This window comes from Microcaecilia unicolor, chromosome 11 (assembly GCF_901765095.1).
Source record: "Microcaecilia unicolor chromosome 11, aMicUni1.1, whole genome shotgun sequence".
NCBI classification, from domain to species: Eukaryota; Metazoa; Chordata; class Amphibia; order Gymnophiona; family Siphonopidae; genus Microcaecilia; species Microcaecilia unicolor.
The window spans coordinates 25,930,855-25,951,504 of NC_044041.1; the positions used below are offsets into that span (position 1 = coordinate 25,930,855).

The 20,650-nt window shown below is 45.3% G+C and overlaps 1 protein-coding gene across 2 annotated transcripts in view; it reads right to left on the reverse strand.

The window, feature by feature from the left end:
• The window catches only part of ANKRD13A (ankyrin repeat domain 13A), a 97,559-nt gene that overhangs the window by 10,843 nt on the left and 66,066 nt on the right, over positions 1-20,650 (reverse strand). For both annotated transcript variants that reach the window (XM_030219440.1, XM_030219439.1), the window contains exons 10-12: positions 18,682-18,812; positions 8,294-8,451; positions 6,627-6,749 (exon numbers count right to left, since the gene is read on the reverse strand). In XM_030219440.1, coding sequence (XP_030075300.1) covers positions 6,627-6,749; positions 8,294-8,451; positions 18,682-18,812 — 412 coding nt within the window. The remainder of the gene's footprint in view (positions 1-6,626; positions 6,750-8,293; positions 8,452-18,681; positions 18,813-20,650) is intronic.

Below are 20,650 nucleotides of genomic sequence, written 5' to 3' on the forward strand. Positions count from 1 at the left end.
AGCCTCCCTTTTCTGCACCACTTAATGAGATGCCCCTAAATAATTCCACTGGTACATGCTGAGAAGGACCCGGCTAGCCAAGGTCACTGCAGGACAGTAGCTCCATCTGCTGGGAGATCAGTGCAATGCTACCTACACATGTACTTTGCTTTCCCTGGCCCAGACATAATTATATGGACACCTCTCTTCATATGTGGAGCAATGGACATGCTCTTAGATGCATTGAGAGGGCGATTTTCAGATAACCAATTTACTTGTGTAAATCATTATTTACAAGTATCAATAGCTTTGATAATGCCAATCGTCCCAGTACACTAGAGGTTACGATTTTGTGTTATGGACACATTGCAACTCTCTACAGTGTACAGACAGACCAAAAAGGTCTATTGGGTGTTCATGTGGCTGTTTATGCCGCTCTCCAGTCTCTTGCTGAGGGTTTGATTATGATTTGAGTCTGCTTAGATGCTTACAGCATTAAGTAATTAATAAATCAAGGCAAATCAGAGACTGGAATCAATTCTCTGGGATGATGAGTGTTTGATTTATCCCGCTGTCCACAGAGAACATCCATTACAGGTAAGCAGCTATGGAACCCTTTTACTAAGCCGCACTGGCACCTACGCGCACTCAATGCATGCCAAATTGGAGTTACCTCCCGATTACTGCGTAGCCCTTGTGGTAATTTCAATTTTGGCGCGTGCTCACTACGTGCGTCTGAAAAATATTTTTTATTATCTGGCATGCAGCTGCTACGTGTGTCCAGTGGCATTTGACGCGATGAAACTACAGTGTAGTAAATTTAAAACAAATCGGAGAAAAGTTGTCTTCACCCAACGTGTAATTAAACTCTGGAATTCGTTGCCGGAGAATATGGTGAAGGCGGTTAGCTTAGCAGAGTTTAAAACGGGGGTAGACGGTTTCCTAAAGGACAAGTCCATAAACCACTACTAAACGGACTTGGGAAAAATCCACAATTCCAGGAATAACATGTATAGAATGTTTGTACGTTTGGGAAGCTCGCCAGGTGCCCTTGGCCTGGATTGGCCGCTGTCGTGGACAGGATGCTGGGCTTGATGGACCCTTGGTCTTTTCCCAGTGTGGCATTACTTATGTACTTATGATGCGCATAGACCATTATCGCCCGGTTACTGCGCGAGACCTTACTGCTAGGTCAATGGCTTGCGGTAAGGTCTCAAATGGACACGTGGCAATTTTCATTTTGCTGCACGTTCGTTTTCAGCCCCCTCCCCCAAAAAGGGATTTTTTTGTAGGAGCGCTAAAAAATAATTCTGTGCGCTCCCAAAACACGTGTCTACACTACCGCAGGCCATTTTTCAGTGCACCTTAGTAAAAGGACCCCTATGTTTTCTTTACTAACAAGCAGGATGAAATCAGCTACACTGGAGGGAACTTCCATTCCTGAGGAAGCCTGGACATTCCAGTCATGATGGGGCACTCTGGAAGTAAACAGTGAGGAGAGGTGTCAGGTTGCTGACAGTTGGATGAATCTGGTCTCCTCTTGGGACCCATCGTTTAGGCAGTAATAGCATATGAAGATATGAAACGATGACCAGATGGCAACTCTGCAGATCTCCTTCACTGGCACTAACAAAAGACGAAGACATCGCTACTCACTTGGTCGGCTTTCACCCTATCATGGAGGCGGAACCCAGTGGTGCGAGAGAAGCAGGCAATGTGTTTCACCAGCCAGTTGGAGAAGGAGCACTTGGAAACTGCTACAACCCTGCTGATCTGTTACCTATCTGAACACTTCTGCAGACTTGCAGCACAAGTGGGTTCTTTCCAGGAGGCAAGCAGGGCATACAGAAGTAAGTGGTTGGGTGTTCTCACACTACAGTAGAGTCTGTAATCAAGTGACACAATCTTCAGCTCCCATTTGTCCACCATGATGTCCACCTTGGGCTCCCATGAAAACCTGGACCAGTGGAAGTACGGGATATGCTCGTGCCTCTGAAAAGCTCTGAGCTGGCTCTGGCTGCATTAGGGTCAGAGACTTCTGCCTCAGTTTGTGAGGTTGCTGAGACTGAACTTGTCGGAATCTTTGCCATTGGTGGGCTGGTATGCTCTCCTCCTTAATGGACAGATGGACTTCCTAGAAAATGTTGTCTGGACTTCCACCCCTGCAGAGTCTTTAATTAGGCTGAGCGTTTCTTTCATTTTTGAACTACATGGAGCTAACTTTCCCCTACATGGAACATCTGTAAGGTGATGATGAACATCCTCTCACAAGCCTCTATCTAACAGCCACAACAACCTTCTCACCCTCTCATGACTGCAGAGGTTCTGGAAACTGTGTTAAAGGCCTCATAATTCACATGAAGTTTTTCCTGACTTTTACTGCTTAGTCAAGACTCCCTATGAAGTTGGCATAGTCTTTCTCTGAAACCTTCTCCATAAATGGCTGATGCTTAGATAGGCTCTTGTATATACCATATATAAGTGATGTGCCAGGGTCCTAGAACTCAGCATTGTGCCCTGAAAAGATTTTTTTTACTGATTGTGTTCAGGTTTTTCTGATCCCTGCCAGTTGAAGAGTTTGAATGGTCCCTTGACCATTTTATCCCAGGGGCATAGCCAGACTTCAGTGGGAGGGGGGGGGGGGCAGAGCCCGAGGTGAGGGGAACATTTTAGCCCCCCCCCCCCGCAGACCCCCCTGCCACCTTTGACCCCCCCCCCCGCGCCTCTCCCCTTTCAACCCCCCCTTCCTGCTGCTGCCAACCCTCCCCCTGAGTCCCTTGCCGCCGTCAGGTACCTGTGCTGGCAGGGGTCCCCAACCCCCACCAGCCGAAGTCCTCCTCAGCCGGTCTCTGGGCCGGCACGTTGCTGCAGCTGATGTGGAAGCCTAGGATTCTGTTTCTTCTGTGTGAGTCGTCCTGACGTCCTGCACGTTCAATGTGCAGGACAATTCACACAGAAACAGAATCCTAGGCTTCCACATCAGCTGCAGCAACGCGCCGGCCCGGAGACCGGCTGAAGAGGACTTCGGCTGGCGGGGGTTGGGGATCCCCGCTATCACAGGTACCCGAAGGCAGCGGCAGGAGGGGAGGGGGGTTGAAAGAGTCGGCGGGGTCCAGAGCCAAATCTGGGGGGCCCAGGCCCGTGTGGCCCCACATAGCTACGTCCCTGTATTATCCTCTTAACGGTCCATTTAGCCACTACAGAGTGACAGGGTTGGACTCTATATTCACGCTTTCCAAAAATACTAGGACAAGGAGGCATGCGATGAAGCTACAATGTAGTAAATTTAAAACAAATTGGAGAAAATCTTTCTTCACTCAACGTGTAATTAAACTCTGGAATTCGTTGCCAGAGAATGTGGTAAAGGTGGTTAGCTTAGCAGAGTTTTAAAAAGGTTTGGACGGCTTCCTAAAGGAAAAGTCCATAGACCACTATTAAATGGACTTGGGGAAAATCCACTATTTCTGGGATAAGCAGTATATAATGTTTTGTACTTTTCTGGGATCTTGCCAGGTATTTGTGACCTGGATTGGCCACTGTTGGAAACAGGATGCTGGGCTCGATGGACCTTTGGTCTTTCCCAGTATGGCAATACATATGTACCTATGTCCAACAGGATATGTGGGCTCTGTTACAACTGTAACTGTAGCTCCTGCAGCAATCTGTGAACCGGGATGGACACAGCCTCCCTGAATGTGCTCAAGAGATGCAAGAGGCTGTACATATCAGCCCTTGGATCCTGTTCCTTCTGGATGGAGACAGAAAGCACAGCGGCCATTTTCTATACAATCCTGAAGTGTTTAGGTCTACTAGTGAAAGTGTGCTCCATTTGTGGAATGGAGTCTAAAAGGATTCCTATAGAGCTCCCCTCTTCTGACCGATCTAGGCAGGAGAGACAGTGACCATATCCTTGGCGTGAAAAGAGTTCTCTTTTTAGTGAAGCATCTCAAAACTTCAACCCCTTTGAAGATGCTCTACATGTTTAGATGTCTCCCCAAACTCTTGACTTTCCTCTGTGAATGGTGGAGAACATGGACCAGATGAAACCAGGAGCCAACAGCTGTGAATCAATTGTGCGTTAAGGGTCCCATAAGAAGGGACTGTACTACTACTACTACTACTTGACATTTCTAAAGCGCTACTAGGGTTACGCAGCGCTGTACAATTTAACATAGAAGGACAGTCCCTGCTCAAAGGAGCTTACAATCTAAAGGACAAATGTACAGTCAGTCAAATAGGGGCAGTCTAGATTTCCTGAAAGGTATAAAGGTTAGGTGCCGAAAGCAACATTGAAGAGGTGGGCTTTGAGCAAGGATTTGAAGATGGGTAGGGAGGGGGCTTGGCGTAAGGGCTCAGGAAGTTGATTCCAAGCACAGGGTGAGGCGAGGCAGAATGAGCGGAGCCTGGAGTTGGCGGTGGTGGAGAAGGGTACTGAGAGGAGGGATCTGTCCTGTGAGCGGAGGTTACGGGCGGGAACGTAAGGGGAAATGAAGGTAGAGAGGTAATGAGGGGCTGCAGACTGAGTGCATTTGTAGGTTAGAAGGAGGAGCTTGAACTGTATGCGGTATCTGATTGGAAGCCAGTGAAGTGAACTGAGAAGAGGGGTGATATGAGTATATCGGTTCAGGCGGAATATAAGACGGAATATAAGAAGGGACTGTCTATGCTGGCTCTTCCAAACTCATCAGATCTGTCAACCTGTTGGATGACATGACTCTGAAGGTCTTTAATAAATGCAATAAATAGAAATAAAACAAGACAAAAAGAAAATAAGATGGTAACTTTTTTTATTGGACTAACCTACTACATTTTTTTTAATAAGTTTTCCAAGGCAACCCTTCTTCTTCGGATCAGAAATTCAAAAATATCCGAAGGGTTACCTTTGAAAGCTCATCAAAAAAATGTAGTAAGTTCTCAGCGATACCTTTGCACAGTGCAAGCAATTTGGGATGTCATGGCTGGGTTCCAGGCAGCTGTAGCAAACTGTATGCATGTCGGTGATTGATAGTTTTACTCTACACAGGCACCTCTGGAAGGCCAATGCTAGCCATCGATATGATGGCGCTGGACAGCTTGAACTTAATGCTGAATGAGGAGTGGTGGTGATTGTGGTGGTGGGGAGGAGTTATTTATTTATTGCATTTGTATCCCACATTTTCCCACCTATTTGCAGGCTCAATGTGGCTTACAGAGTCTTGTTATGGCATTGTCATTCCAGGATATAAGATACAGTTAGTGATGTACTACGATTAAGTAGGGGAAAAGAAGAGAGTTAGGTGGGTGAGTATAGAAGGTAGACTTTCTTAACTGGGTTGGGTTGGCAAAGTAATTTATTGAGGCTATGGGTATTCTTTGTAGGCCTTGTTGAAGAGATAGGTCTTCAGAGATTTACGAAAATTGGTTATTTCGTCAATAGATTTCAAATCCTTCGGTAATGCGTTCCACAGTTGCGTGCTCATGTAGGAGAAGGTAGTGGCGTGTAGCTGCTTGTATTTTAGTCCTTTACAGCTGGGGAAGTGCAGATTGAGGAATTTGCGGGCTGATTTTGGCATTCCTGGGAGGCAAGTCCACTAGGTTTAGCATGTAAGTTGGGGCGTCTGTGTGGATGATTTTGTGTACAATTGTGTATATCTTGAACGCAATGCGTTCCTTGAGTGGGAGCCAGTGAAGTTTCTCTCTTAGGGGTTTTGTACTTTCATATTTAGTTTTTCCAAATATGAGTCTGGCGGTGGTATTCTGGGCTGTTTGGAGTTTTTTGATGGTCTGTTCTTTGCAACCAGCGTATAGTGCGTTGCAGTAGTCCAAGTGACTTATTACCATTGACTGTACTAGGGTACGGAAGATGTATCTCGGGAAGAAAGGTTTTACTCTTTTGAGTTTCCACATGGAAAAGAACATCTTTTTCGTCGTATTCTTCACGTGAGTATCGAGTGTGAGGTTTCGACTGATGGTAACTTCAAGAATTTTCAGATAAAAGAAACCAAAGGAAATGCCTCTAGTGCAATAAAATTGAGAGTGAGAGCGAGAGAGAGAGAAAGCAGGACCTGCACCCATGCACAGCTCGGACAAAAAAGGACTGAAGAATTGTGGAGGCAATCCTTAAGCTTTGAAACAGAAGGGTCTGTGCTGGTGCTGTCTGATGGCATCATCCACTGCATCCTGCTTATTGGGAAAGTGGAAAAGTGAGCAACTCAGGCTAGGTGATCTGCACCAACAACAGTTAAAAACGCAGCCCTGGTGCCTCGAGATTAGATTTTCAGACTGGTAGAATGAACTGCCAAAGCAAACATAGAGGTTCTATGAAGGTTAAAGACAGTGGCGTACCAAGGGGGAGGGGTGGTGGTGGTCCCCCCCGGGTGCACGCCGCAGCGCGTGCCTGTCGGCTCAGAGTTCGCCAACTTCGCTCGTTCGCTGCAGCTCCCTCTGCCCCGGAACAGGTTACTTCCAGGTGCACGCCGCAGCACCCCCCCCCCCCCCCCCCAGCGGCGTGCACCTGGGGGGGGGGGTCATTTCACTGGGGGGGGGGGGGGAGGTGTCATTTCGCAGGGGGAGGCACGCTGCACCCGGGGGGGGGGGGGGGGGGGCGGCGCATCGGCGATCCGCCCCGGGTGCCATCCAGGCTAGGAATGCCACTGGTTAAAGATTACCTTCAGTTTTACTGCAATTTGCTGCTTTTTCAGTAGTCTGTGATGAAGCCTCCTCTGTTGTACTGCAGACATTGACATTTCCAAAGGTTATCCGAGCATTCAGCACATGAAACAAGGGAATTTCTGGAAGCAGAAGGTAAATGGATCATTATCAGAGATGGGCACTAGGTACTTGTGGGTAGTTCAAAGAAATCTGAAACCTATTCGCTTCAAATGCAATATTCCAGACATAAATAAATGAATGCTCTTATCTGCCTGCCCACAATACTAAGTGGAGTACAATAAAGACGAGAAATAATGCCACATATAACACAAAACAATAACACAACACATAAGAGAAAGTAACAACACGTAAAACAAATAATCCATCAGATCCTATCATGACTTGACCAACACACATACAAACCACTTAAAAATCATAAAATAAAAGATAACACAGTACCATTCCAATCACCACATTCACATCAACATCCACACATATACCATAATCCAACAAAGAGTAAAACATACTGCTCTCATCTGCTAAAATTCCCCAAAGGAACAGGGCTCAAGGCGCATCAACAGTTGAACAAATAATGTGAGCAAATACCTTTTCACCTGGGTAAATCTGATTGTGAAAACTATCCTCCTCAGAGCAATTAACAAGTACTCAGAGTTCTCTAGCATGTGTGCTATTAGTTGCATTAAAAAAATAAGAGGCTGATATTCAGACCGTGGGAGTTACACTGGTTAACTCTCGCAGTTGGCGTAAAAACTGGATATTCAGTGTCGGGATGTTTCCGTTGACTGGCATTAAATATCTGATTTATTTTGGCCGGTTTAAAGATAACCGGCTAAGTCAACATTCAGACTTAGCCGGTTATCTTTAAACTGGCCAAACATATCCCACTTTTTCACGTGGCCAAATATGGTGATATAGCCGGCTATCTGCTAACGGGGGATATTTAGCGGGGGACAGCTGGTTATCCCCCTCTGAATATCAGTGGATAGCCGGTTAAGTGCTATTTAACCGGTCAGCAGCCTTTCTGGCCGGTTAATTAGAGCTGAATATCAGAGAGTAGGTGTTTCTCTGGGCATGTTTACAGCACAAGAGTAGAACAGTGCAGCGCATACTTAGCATTTTCAAAAGTTCACATGCTTACGCTCCCTCTGCTGCCCAAACAAGTAGCAGGTACAAACTATGAGGCACCTTTGGTACATTGTATTTTTTATTTTAGTTACATTTGTACCCCGCGCTTTCCCACTCATGGCAGGCTCAATGCGGCTTACATATACAGGTATTTATTTGTACCTGGGGCAATGGAGGGTTAAGTGACTTGCCCAGAGTCACAAGGAGCTGCCTGTGCCTGAAGTGGGAATCAAACTCAGTTCCTCAGTTTCCCAGGACCAGAGTCCACCACCCTAACCACTAGGCCACTCCTCCACTCCATGAATCTTATGCTAGCTAATCTTCAAAGGAGCTGCCAAAAACCTTGATCTTGGGAGTGCAAAAGATTCTGTGCCTAGGAGGGCATGAGATATCAAGCCAGTCCTGGGTCACACACAGCATATCGCGCAGAAATGCACACTGCAGAGCAAATCATTTACATTCTCTTCTTTGGTCAGCATGATACCCCGTGCATGAACAGGCCAATAGAGCTCTAGGCATAACCAATAGTAAATCGCACCAATTTTAACTGGGAAACCTGGAGGAAACTGTAGAGTGATGAAATCTCGAAGATGGGCAAAATGAGCGCTTGTCCTGGCCATGAGGTCAATGACTGGAGTGACCCGTTCAACGAGGGAAAGAGGAAAATCTTCACACATCCATAATGTTGCTTTGAATCTGGAATATTTTGAGAAACAAAAACCTAATCAAGAATAGCGCATTAATGTTGGGTGGAAAGAATCAAACCGCTTAAGACTCCTAAATTTAAGAGCATAAAAAGTGGGCGGCAACCAAGGTGTTTTTAGGGCAGGGAAACAGTTAGCAGCTTAACATTGATTATCAGCGTTAGGCTCATAAGGGCCCTTTTACTAAACTGCAGTAAGCACTAATCTTCATGGGGCACGCTCAGGTGTCCCGCGATAGTTTTGGGATCGGCACATGATTCCCACGCGCTAAAAATCAGAATTTTGGCGTGTCTGGGGCACAGAGTAGGTGTGTGCTGCGCTAATCGATTAGCACAGCTACATTGCTGCGTGCTAACCGAATACCGCGTCAGCCCTTACTACGTAGAAAATAGGTGTCAGTAAATGTTCATGCGCTAATGGTCACATTAGCGCATGGCCATTAATAAGAATAAAGAAAATGGGGTCATTTTACCACATAAATGAATAGCAGGCCTAAATTTATAAGTATAACTTTAACTTCTTAAATTAAGATTAATTTTCAGCTAAAAATATACAGGGCAATTTAATAAATTGGGGCCATGATTTAGGCACCCCAATGCCATGTACTTACAGTGGGGGAAATAAGTATTTGATCCCTTGCTGATTTTGTAAGTTTGCCCACTGACAAAGACATGAGCAGCCCATAACTGAAGGGTAGGTTATTGGTAACAGTGAGAGATAGCACATCACAAATTAAATCCGGAAAATCACATTGTGGAAAGTATATGAATTTATTTGCATTCTGCAGAGGGAAATAAGTATTTGATCCCTCTGGCAAACAAGACCTAATACTTGGTGGCAAAACCCTTGTTGGCAAGCACAGCGGTCAGACGTCTTCTGTAGTTGATGATGAGGTTTGCACACATGTCAGGAGGAATTTTGGTCCACTCCTCTTTGCAGATCATCTCTAAATCATTAAGAGTTCTGGGCTGTCGCTTGGCAACTCGCAGCTTCAGCTCCCTCCATAAGTTTTCAATGGGATTAAGGTCTGGTGACTGGCTAGGCCACTCCATGACCCTAATGTGCTTCTTCCTGAGCCACTCCTTTGTTGCCTTGGCTGTATGTTTTGGGTCATTGTCGTGCTGGAAGACCCAGCCACGACCCATTTTTAAGGCCCTGGCGGAGGGAAGGAGGTTGTCACTCAGAATTGTACGGTACATGGCCCCATCCATTCTCCCATTGATGCGGTGAAGTAGTCCTGTGCCCTTAGCAGAGAAACACCCCCAAAACATAACATTTCCACCTCCATGCTTGACAGTGGGGACGGTGTTCTTTGGGTCATAGGCAGCATTTCTCTTCCTCCAAACACGGCGAGTTGAGTTCATGCCAAAGAGCTCAATTTTTGTCTCATCTGACCACAGCACCTTCTCCCAATCACTCTCGGCATCATCCAGGTGTTCACTGGCAAACTTCAGACGGGCCGTCACATGTGCCTTCCGGAGCAGGGGGACCTTGCGGGCACTGCAGGATTGCAATCCGTTATGTCGTAATGTGTTACCAATGGTTTTCGTGGTGACAGTGGTCCCAGCTGCCTTGAGATCATTGACAAGTTCCCCCCTTGTAGTTGTAGGCTGATTTCTAACCTTCCTCATGATCAAGGATACCCCACGAGGTGAGATTTTGCGTGGAGCCCCAGATCTTTGTCGATTGACAGTCATTTTGTACTTCTTCCATTTTCTTACTATGGCACCAACAGTTGTCTCCTTCTCGTCCAGCGTCTTACTGATGGTTTTGTAGCCCATTCCAGCCTTGTGCAGGTGTATGATCTTGTCCCTGACATCCTTAGACAGCTCCTTGCTCTTGGCCATTTTGTAGAGGTTAGAGTCTGACTGATTCACTGAGTCTGTGGACAGGTGTCTTTCATACAGGTGACCATTGCCGACAGCTGTCTGTCATGCAGGTAACGAGTTGATTTGGAGCATCTACCTGGTCTGTAGGGGCCAGATCTCTTACTGGTTCGTGGGGGATCAAATACTTATTTCCCTCTGCAGAATGCAAATAAATTCATATACTTTCCACAATGTGATTTTCCGGATTTAATTTGTGATGTGCTATCTCTCACTGTTACCAATAACCTACCCTTCAATTATGGGCTGCTCATGTCTTTGTCAGTGGGCAAACTTACAAAATCAGCAAGGGATCAAATACTTATTTCCCCCACTGTAATGCCAAGATCCTGTTAAGAATACAAGTGTAAGTCAGCATTGGCACATCTAAAGTTATGCACCAATTGTTATGCCTAGACAATGCCAGTCATAACTGTTGGCACCTAAGTGTGTTCTGAAATGTGCATACCTGTATTTTTCTATAAGGTTCGCGCTATGCCAGAGATACGCCCAAGACCCCATGTACTTAAACGCTAAACAATTTTTGGCCCATATGTTATTGAATTGCATCCAACACTTAGGCGTGTAAATGTCAATTAGTGGTGCCAATCACACGAATGAGGAGAAATTAGGTCTTACCTGATAATTTTCTTTCCATTAATCCTTTTCACTATTCCACGGCCTGTGGGGATAATTGTGTCCCATCAACCAGCAGATGGATATAGAGAAATGAAAACTGAGCTGAGACATATCTCGCTTGGCATCCAGTCCAACTCCTCAGTATTTATGTAGATAAGCAGCAAGAAGAAACTTGGAATAAACACAACCACCTTAAACAGCTTGCTAACCTAACACTAACCATAAACAGCAAACATGTGTGGACCTCTCATCTCTGGACAACTTGTAGAGAACAAGAGATATGCAGGCAGCACCATGCAAAGGTGACAGTCGTTACCTGATCCATTACTTAGCACTGACTAAACATCTCAGAAACCTTGGGTAGGCCTCTGGAATAGTGGGAAGGATTAATGGGAAGAAAATTATCAGGTAAGACCTAATTTCTCCTTCCATTATGTAGCGTCCCACTATTACAGGACCTGTGGGATGTTTAAAAGCAATCCCTCGAGTGGGTGGGATCCTGGCACTGCCGCCCTGAGGACTGAAGACTCAAAACTAAATTCCAAGCACGCCACAACGCCCATCTTGTAGTGCTTGGCAAAAGTATGCAGCGTCAACCATATCACTGCCTTGCAAATATCCGCCAGAGACAATAAAGTAGTTTCTCCTCAGGATGTAGCAGTATGCCTCGCAGAATGAGCCTACACGGGCTGAAGAGCCTGCTTCCCCACAAGCAAATAAGATGACATCATAGCCTGCTTCAGTTATCTAGCAATTGTGGGCTTGGAAGCTGCAAGGCCAAGCCTCTGTTTACCAAAAAAGAACAAACAGTTGGTCTGATTTGCAAAACTCATTTGTGACTTCCAGATATCTAATAAGGACTCTACGCACGTCAAGAAGCTTCAAGGAAGAATATGGAGCCTCTGTAGAATGACAGAAGTTCCACAGATTGGTTGAGATGAAGTGCTGATACCACTTTTGGAAGAAAGGAAGGAACCGTTTACAGGGTGACCCCCCACCTCTGAAAGCAAAGAAAGGGATACCAAAAAGAGAGAGCCAGAAGCTCCAAAACCATACATGCTGATGAAACAGCCATCAAGAATGCTGTGTTTACCATAAGATCTTTCAAAGGAGGCCTTCTGGAATGGCTCAAACGAAGTTTTCTGAGAGCCCGAAGGACTAAATTAAGGATCCACTGTAGACAGGGTGTACAAAAGGGAGGCCAATGCAGCCCGCTCCCGCAAAAATCAAACGATATCCGGGGGAAGCACAAGAGATGTCTTCTGTAGTCAGCCCCTGAAACAGGTCAAAGCTGCAACCTGAACTTTTAGAGAACCCACTGCCAATCCTTTCTGAAGACCTGCCTGAAAAAAACACTAGGATGTGCATGATCTGAGCAGAGAAGGCAGAAAGTCCGTGCTCAGAACACCAGCTTACAAATGACCTCCGCACCCTTGAATATGTCATGGATGTAGAGGATTTCCGAGCCTGAAACAAAATAGCAATGACTGAATCAGAATAACCTTTTCAACTCAACCAAGCCCTTTAATGACCAAGCCATAAGACCAAAAGGGCACGGATCCTCCATGAGCACAGGATCTTGTTTCCGTAGGCCGTGTACCTGTGGAAGATGGAGAGGACCCACATTCAGCAGATGAATCAGGTCTGTGTACCACAGCCTCTACAGCCAATCTGGGGCTACAAGACTTATTCAACCCTGGTGCAATATGACCTTTTCAACATGCGGCCTACCATGGGCCAAGGAGCAAAGACAAACAGTAGATGTGTTTCTGGCCCGGGCTGCAGTACAGCATCGATCCCCATTGAGCCTAGTTCTTTCCAACGGCTGAAGAACTTACTTTGACATTCTTTTTTGTCACCATCGTCCAGAAGCAGAGAACCTCACCTGTCCACTATCAAAGGAAACCCCTGACTGGATAGATCCCATTATCCCGGTACCAAGGACTGCCTGCTGAGAAAGTCCACATTAAAGACCCCACGATGTGAGCTGCTGATAAGCAAAGATTTTTTTCCGCCCAACTCATGAGGGAGGTCCTCTCTGCTGTCATCGAATGGCTGTGGGTCCTGTCTTGCTTATTGATATAAGCCACCACAGTCACATTGTTAGAGAAAACTTGGACCAGGGCCCTCGCCAGAAAGGGAGCAAAATCGCTTAACACATTCTGCACTGCCTTAAGCACCAAGCGTGCCAGATGGAACTTGGAATATGTTCCCCAACCCGATTTGCTGATGTCTGTTGTCACCACTTCTCATTGTGTTATCGGAAAGGGAGCTCCAAAGGTCAAATTCCTGGGCGACAACCACAACTGCATACTTAGTCTGGCAATCAGCTTCCAAGGAAGATGAAGATCGTACTTCTATGACACCAGAGACCAGCGGCTGAGAAAACATTCCTGTAACAGCCGCATATGAGCCCATGCCCATGGCACCACTTCCATCGCTGCCGTCATTGACCCCAGAACCTGGACATAGTCCCAAACCCTGGGCCTGCCTTGACTGAGGAGAAGACAAATCTGTTGAACCAGCTTCCACCTCCTGCACTCCGTGAGGAAGATCCTCTCCCATGCTGTGTCAAATAGAATGCCCAGATACTCCAGCATCTATGATGGAGTTAGTCAGATCACCCAACCCAACTGCAGAAGATAGACAACTTTGTCCATCACCGCCATGCTGTTTGAATAGGACGACACACAAATGATCCAATCATCAAGATACGGAAATCTGATTCCCTGGCTCCGAAGGATGGACGTCGCCGCCACCACCACAACCTTGGAAAAGTTCCTGGAGGCATGGTGAGAGCAAAGGACAAAGCCATGAACTGTAAATGACGGCCCAGCACCGCAAACATAGAAACTTCTGATACGGCAGCCATAGGGGTATGTGCAAGTATGTCTCCTGGAGATCAAGGATGGTGAGAAATTCTCCCACTTGAACCGAGGCTATGACTGCTCTAAGTGTCTCCATGCGAAAGCAGGACACTAAGAGGAAGTGGTTTAAATCTTTGAGATCTAAGACTGGATGAAAGGTGCTTTCCTTCTTTGGGACAACGAAGTAGACTGAGTATCTGCCTTGTTCCTATTCGTCCTGGGGAACAGGAACAATGGCCCGGAGCACCATCAAGGAATCTACAGTGGCCTGAAATTGACTGCCTTGGCTCCCTTTCGACAAGGAGACTGCAAGAAGAGAGGTGTGACCATGCAGGAGAACTCCAACTTGCAACCTTCTGCAAGAATATCCATAGCCCACTCGTCTGAAGTGATTTTGGCCTGCTCCTCCCGAAACTCCTGAAGACGTCCTCCCACCGGAGGAAGAGTAGACCAGCCTTGCATCACTGCGAAGCTCTGGAGGCACTGGGTGCTCTGACTGAGAGGAGGACTTCCTGTCCACATGAAAGGAAGATTAGCATGCCTGAAAAGTGGGCCTTCTAATCATACTGCCTACGACTAAGCCAGTACCATTGCTGTCTCGAAACACAAGATCAAGAGCCCCATGAAAATGGATAACCAGAGGTTTTTGGCTTATCCTCCAGCATCCGCTATGGCTTAGTTTCCCCCAGTTTTTCACCAAGTTACTGAGATCTTCTCCAAATAGCCACTTGCCCCAAAAGGGCAGTTTAACTAGATGCGATTTTGATGGTGCGTTCAGAGTTGCCGACATGCCGAGACAGCTAAAGACATACTGTGGGCCATAACTCATAATTTCATAAATAGCATCCACCAAGTAGGCCAACCCCGCTTCCAGGTAGGCGTTATGGTGCCCATCTTGTGTTGCCAACTGCTGATGCCACTTCAGGCATGCTGTTGCCACTGACGAGCTGCACACTGTCGCTTGAAGGCCCAAAAAGGCCGAGAACTTGCAGCCCTCCAAGTGGTTCCGAGTCAAATTTTAGTCGGACTTACCACTGTCGGATGCTCTCCTCAAACTCAAGAGTCTCCACAAGTCTACCACAGATGAGAAAGGCTCAGGACTAATACTCTGTCCCACGTTCTCCAGAAAACCTCTTTTCGTCTCCTTTTTGTTTGTTTAAAGGTTGTTGTGCTGGAAAAGGAGAGCTCCACAGGAAAACAAGAAAGAGTTGAAGGGAGGTATGAAGTAAATTTGTAGGGAACCAGAGACAGGGATCTGAAGACCTCCCCAAATAACTCTGCAGACTCAAGTCACCTGCAAAGCTCAATTGGGGACTAGATGACTAACTGGACCAGGAGCAAATCACTCAGAACCAAAGGCTGAAAAGTGTGTCCATCCACTTGCTAGAGATAGAAAATACTGAGGCGCTGGACTGGATGCCAAGAGAGAGATCTCTCAGCTCATTTCTCAGTTTTCTATCTCTACTTGCTAAGCATGATGTACTTAGGAACAACAAACATAGTTTGAAATGTCTATATGCGAATGCCAGGAGCCTAAGAAATAAGATGGGGGAGTTAGAATATATTGCACTAAATGAAAAATTAGATATAATAGGCATCTCTGAGACCTGGTGGAAGGAGGATAACCAGTGGGACACTGTCATACCGGGGTACAAATTATATCGTAGTGATAGGGTGAATCGGATTGGTGGAGGGGTAGCATTGTATATTAACGAGAGCCTTGAATCAAATAGATTGAAAATTCTGCAGGAAACAAAACACTCCTTGGAATCACTGTGGATTGAAATTCCATGTGCAAAGGGGAAAAGGATAGTGATAGGAGTGTACTACCATCCGCCTGGCCAGGACGAACAGACGGATGCGGAAATGTTAAAGGAAATCAGGGACGCAAACAAACTGGGCAACACAATAATAATGGGGGATTTCAATTACCCGCATATAGACTGGGTTAATGTAACATCTGTACACGCAAGGGACATAAGATTTCTTGATGAAATCAAGGACAGCTTCATGGAACAGCTAGTTCAGGAGCCAACAAGAGAAGGAAAAATACTAGACTTAGTCCTTAGTGGTGCTCATGATCTAGTGCAGGGGGTAACGATACGAGGGCCGCTTGATAACAGTGATCATAATATGATCGGTTTTGATATTGGCATTGAAGGAAGTGAAACTAGGAAATCAAGTACGCTAGCGTTTAACTATAGAAAAGGTGATTACGACAAAATGAGAAAAATGGTGAAAAAAAGACTGAAAGGAGCAGCTCGCAGAGTAAAAAACTTGCATCAGGCGTGGATGCTGTTTAAAAACACCATCCTGGAGGTTCAGGACAAATATATTCCACGTATTAGAAAAAAGGGAAAAAAGACTAAACGTCAGCCGGCGTGGCTAAACAGTAAGATAAAGGAAATCATTAGAACCAAAAAACAATCCTTCAGAAAGTGGAGAAGAGAACCAACTGAAAGTAACAGGATAGATCATAAGGAATGCCAAGCCAAATGCAAAGCGGAGATAAGGAGGGCAAAAAAGGACTTTGAGAAGAAATTAGCGTTGGAAGCAAAAATACATAGTAAAAATTTTTTTAGATACATTAAAAGCAGGAAACCGGCCAAAGAGTCGGTTGGGCCGCTGGACGAAAATGGTGTTAAAGGGGCGATCAAGGAGGACAAAGCCGTAGCGGAGAAATTAAATGAATTCTTTGCTTCGGTCTTCACCGAGGAGGATTTGGGGGGGACACCGGTGCCGGAAAGAATATTTGAAGCGGGGGAGTCGGAGAAACTAAACAAATTCTCTGTAACCTTGGAGGATGTAATGGGTCAGTTCAGCAAGCTGAAGAGTAGTAAATCACCGGGACCTGATGGTATTCATCCCAGAGTATTAATAGAACTAAAAAATGAACTTGCGGAGCTACTGTTAGAAATATGCAATCTGTCCCTAAAATCGAGTGTAATACCGGAAGACTGGAGGGTAGCCAATGTTACTCCGATTTTTAAGAAGGGTTCCAGAGGAGATCCGGGAAATTATAGACCGGCGAGTCTGACGTCGGTGCCGGGCAAGATGGTGGAGGCTATTATTAAGAATAAAATTGCAGAGCATATACAAAAACATGGACTGATGAGACAAAGTCAGCACGGATTTAGTGAAGGGAAGTCTTGCCTCACCAATCTAATGCATTTTTTTGAGGGGGTAAGCAAACATGTGGACAATGGGGAGCCGGTTGATATTGTATATCTGGATTTTCAGAAGGCGTTTGACAAAGTGCCGCACGAAAGACTCCTGAAGAAATTGCAGAGTCATGGAATCGGAGGTAGGGTACTATTATGGATTAAGAACTGGTTGAAAGATAGGAAGCAGAGAGTAGGATTGCGTGGCCAGTATTCTCAGTGGAGGAGGGTAGTTAGTGGGGTCCCGCAGGGGTCTGTGCTGGGTCCGTTGCTTTTTAATGTATTTATAAATGACCTAGAGATGGGAATAACTAGTGAGGTAATTAAATTCGCCGATGACACAAAATTATTCAGGGTCGTCAAGTCGCAGGAGGAATGTGAACGATTACAGGAGGACCTTGCGAGACTGGGAGAATGGGCGTGCAAGTGGCAGATGAAGTTCAATGTTGACAAGTGCAAAGTGATGCATGTGGGTAAGAGGAACCCGAATTATAGCTACGTCTTGCAAGGTTCCACGTTAGGAGTTACGGATCAAGAAAGGGATCTGGGTGTCGTCGTCGATGATACGCTGAAACCTTCTGCTCAGTGTGCTGCTGCGGCTAGGAAAGCGAATAGAATGTTGGGTGTTATTAGGAAGGGTATGGAGTCCAGGTGTGCGGATGTTATAATGCCGTTGTATCGCTCCATGGTGCGACCGCACCTGGAGTATTGTGTTCAGTACTGGTCTCCGTATCTCAAAAAAGATATAGTAGAATTGGAAAAGGTACAGCGAAGGGCGACGAAAATGATAGTGGGGATGGGACGACTTTTCTATGAAGAGAGGCTGAGAAGGCTAGGGCTTTTCAGCTTGGAGAAGAGACGGCTGAGGGGAGATATGATAGAAGTGTATAAAATAATGAGTGGAATGGATCGGATGGATGTGAAGCGACTGTTCACGCTATCCAAAAATACTAGGACTAGAGGGCATGAGTTGAAGCTACAGTGTGGTAAATTTAAAACGAATCGGAGAAAATTTTTCTTCACCCAACGTGTAATTAGACTCTGGAATTCGTTGCCGGAGAACGTGGTACGGGCGGTTAGCTTGACGGAGTTTAAAAAGGGGTTAGATAGATTCCTAAAGGACAAGTCCATAGACCGCTATTAAATGGACTTGGAAAAATTCCGCATTTTTAGGTAGAACTTGTCTGGAATGTTTTTACGTTTAGGGAGCGTGCCAGGTGCCCTTGACCTGGATTGGCCACTGTCGGTGACAGGATGCTGGGCTAGATGGACCTTTGGTCTTTCCCAGTATGGCACTACTTATGTACTTGCTGTCTGATGTACACAACTGTCCCACAGGTTCTGGAATAGTGGGAAGCTATGTAATGGAAGTGCTATTATTCTATAACTTATGGGTACAATTAGTGCCTATTTTTAGGCATCAATTTATAGAATTTCCACCTTAAGTTTGGCTGAAAATAAGGCACATATTTATTAACTGAAATTTAGGAGCTCAGCTTTTTTTGAATACTGGACTTTAAGTATAAAAAGAGGTCTCCCCCTTCCTCACAATTATACCAATAGAAATCCAACAGAAAGCTGGAGGACCCCCCCCCACACACACACAACAAAAAACCTTCCAGTCTACCGGTATCAAGTAAAATGATAAGAACATTCCCGGGAAATTAAAGGATAAGTTCACCAATCTTACTTCTGGGTTCTAATTGTTAGTTCTTTTGGTCTTCCAATGTCCCTGTCCTTCAGGTCAAAGTCTTTATTAAAATATTCCTCCGGAGTGATGGCTGTTGGGTTGTTCACTGTCGCAAACTCTGTCATATGGTCCTACAAATAAACAGGTAAAGATATAAAATGAGAAATATATGGGTACAAATGTCCCTGGGTTCTCCAAGCTGTGGTGTCACTTCCTCAAGGCAAAATTGTTTATTTATTTATAAAATCTTTACACCATATTGATAAAATCATTCAAAATGGTTTACAAAGCAAACAGAAGAATAAAGGCAGAAAAAACAATAACGACAAAATCAACCAGAAACCTGGGGAAATGTTTTCAAGCCCTTCTTGAATGCAACGGAGACTGCTGCTCTCTCAATCCGGGTAATAATTCAGGCCAATGTTCAGGCCCAACCACTAAAAATCCTCTTCATCCATTTCTTCCGATCCACTTCATTCCACCCCAGAGTCACTAACAAACCTTTGACTCCAGATCTCAAATTTGGTTGGATCATAAGGATATAGAAGCTCCCTTAGATACTATGGCTTACAATTATTAATAACCTTGGATAGTAACACCATTAATTTAATATAACATCTCTCTTTCATAGGAAGCCAATGGGGTTCAAAAAGCAAAAGGCAGGCACTCGCCCACCTTCATTTCCTTAATAGCAACCCAACCACCATATGTGGTTCCAGATCATTGACACCTGTTTTACTAATAAGGCCAGAACAAGATTTGTTCAATGGGAACAGAAAATGGACTACAGGCCACTGAGGGCTTCTCTTGCTCCACCTCCTTTAATCATACCCCTGACCACCATTTGGATATTTCTAAAGAGACACTCAGTCATCAGAAGTAACATGAGAAGAACAATAGAAGGAACCTGGATCCTGAAGGTCTTCCATTGATTACTTCTCAACCAGTTCATTCAGAACCATAAGATCAATATTCAGAAATGCTAATGGGATTGATGGCAATACCAACCACGTAAGATTTTTTTTTGTCTCCTATATACAGAAAAATCTGGCTATTTATATCACTAAGAGGCATATTTTCAAAGCACTTAGCCTTCCAAAGTTCTACAGAAATCTATGGAACTTTGGAAGGCTAAGTGCTTTGAAAATATGCCTCTTAATGGACAAAGTTATCAATTAAAAAGAGGGTGTAGATAAGGGTATTTCAGGACTGACCAAAACATTAAAATGCTTAAAATTTCTCTCATTTATCAGTTATCCTTTTAAGAGGCAGTATTCAACTAGAAGTGCTGCTGCACAAACAGAATACATGACGTTAAACAGATGTCTTATCCATCTAAATTGACCTATGGATTTTCTGTGGTGCTATGTATTTTTATTTATTTTATTTTTGTTACATTTGTACCCCGCGCTTTCCCACTCATGGCAGGCTCAATGCGGCAGGCAATGGAGGGTTAAGTGACTTGCCCAGAGTCACAAGGAGCTGCCTGTGCCAGGAATCGAACTCACTTCCTCAGTTCCCCAGGACCAAAGTCCACCACCCTAACCATTAGGCCACTCCTCCACTCCATGAGGATTAACTTTATGTGGTGGATAACAGACTAAAAAATCAGATCTAAGACGCTTTTTAACTCTTCTCTTTATGATCTAATTGCTTTTCTATGGAATTAGATCTGCCTGCAACCTCAGAGTCATCTTCGACTCCTCTCCTCCTCCCTCTCCTTCTCTGCCCATATCCAGCAGATAGCCAAGACCTGTCGCTTCTTTCTCTATAACATCAGTAAAATTCGCCCTTTCCTCTCTGAGCACACCACCCGAACTCTCATCCACTCTCTCATCACCTCTCACCTTGACTACTGCAACCTACTCCTCACTGGCCTCCCACTTAGCCATCTATCCCCCCTTCAATCCGTTCAGAACTCTGCTGCATGTCTTATCTTCTGCCTAGACCGATGTGCTCACATCGCCCC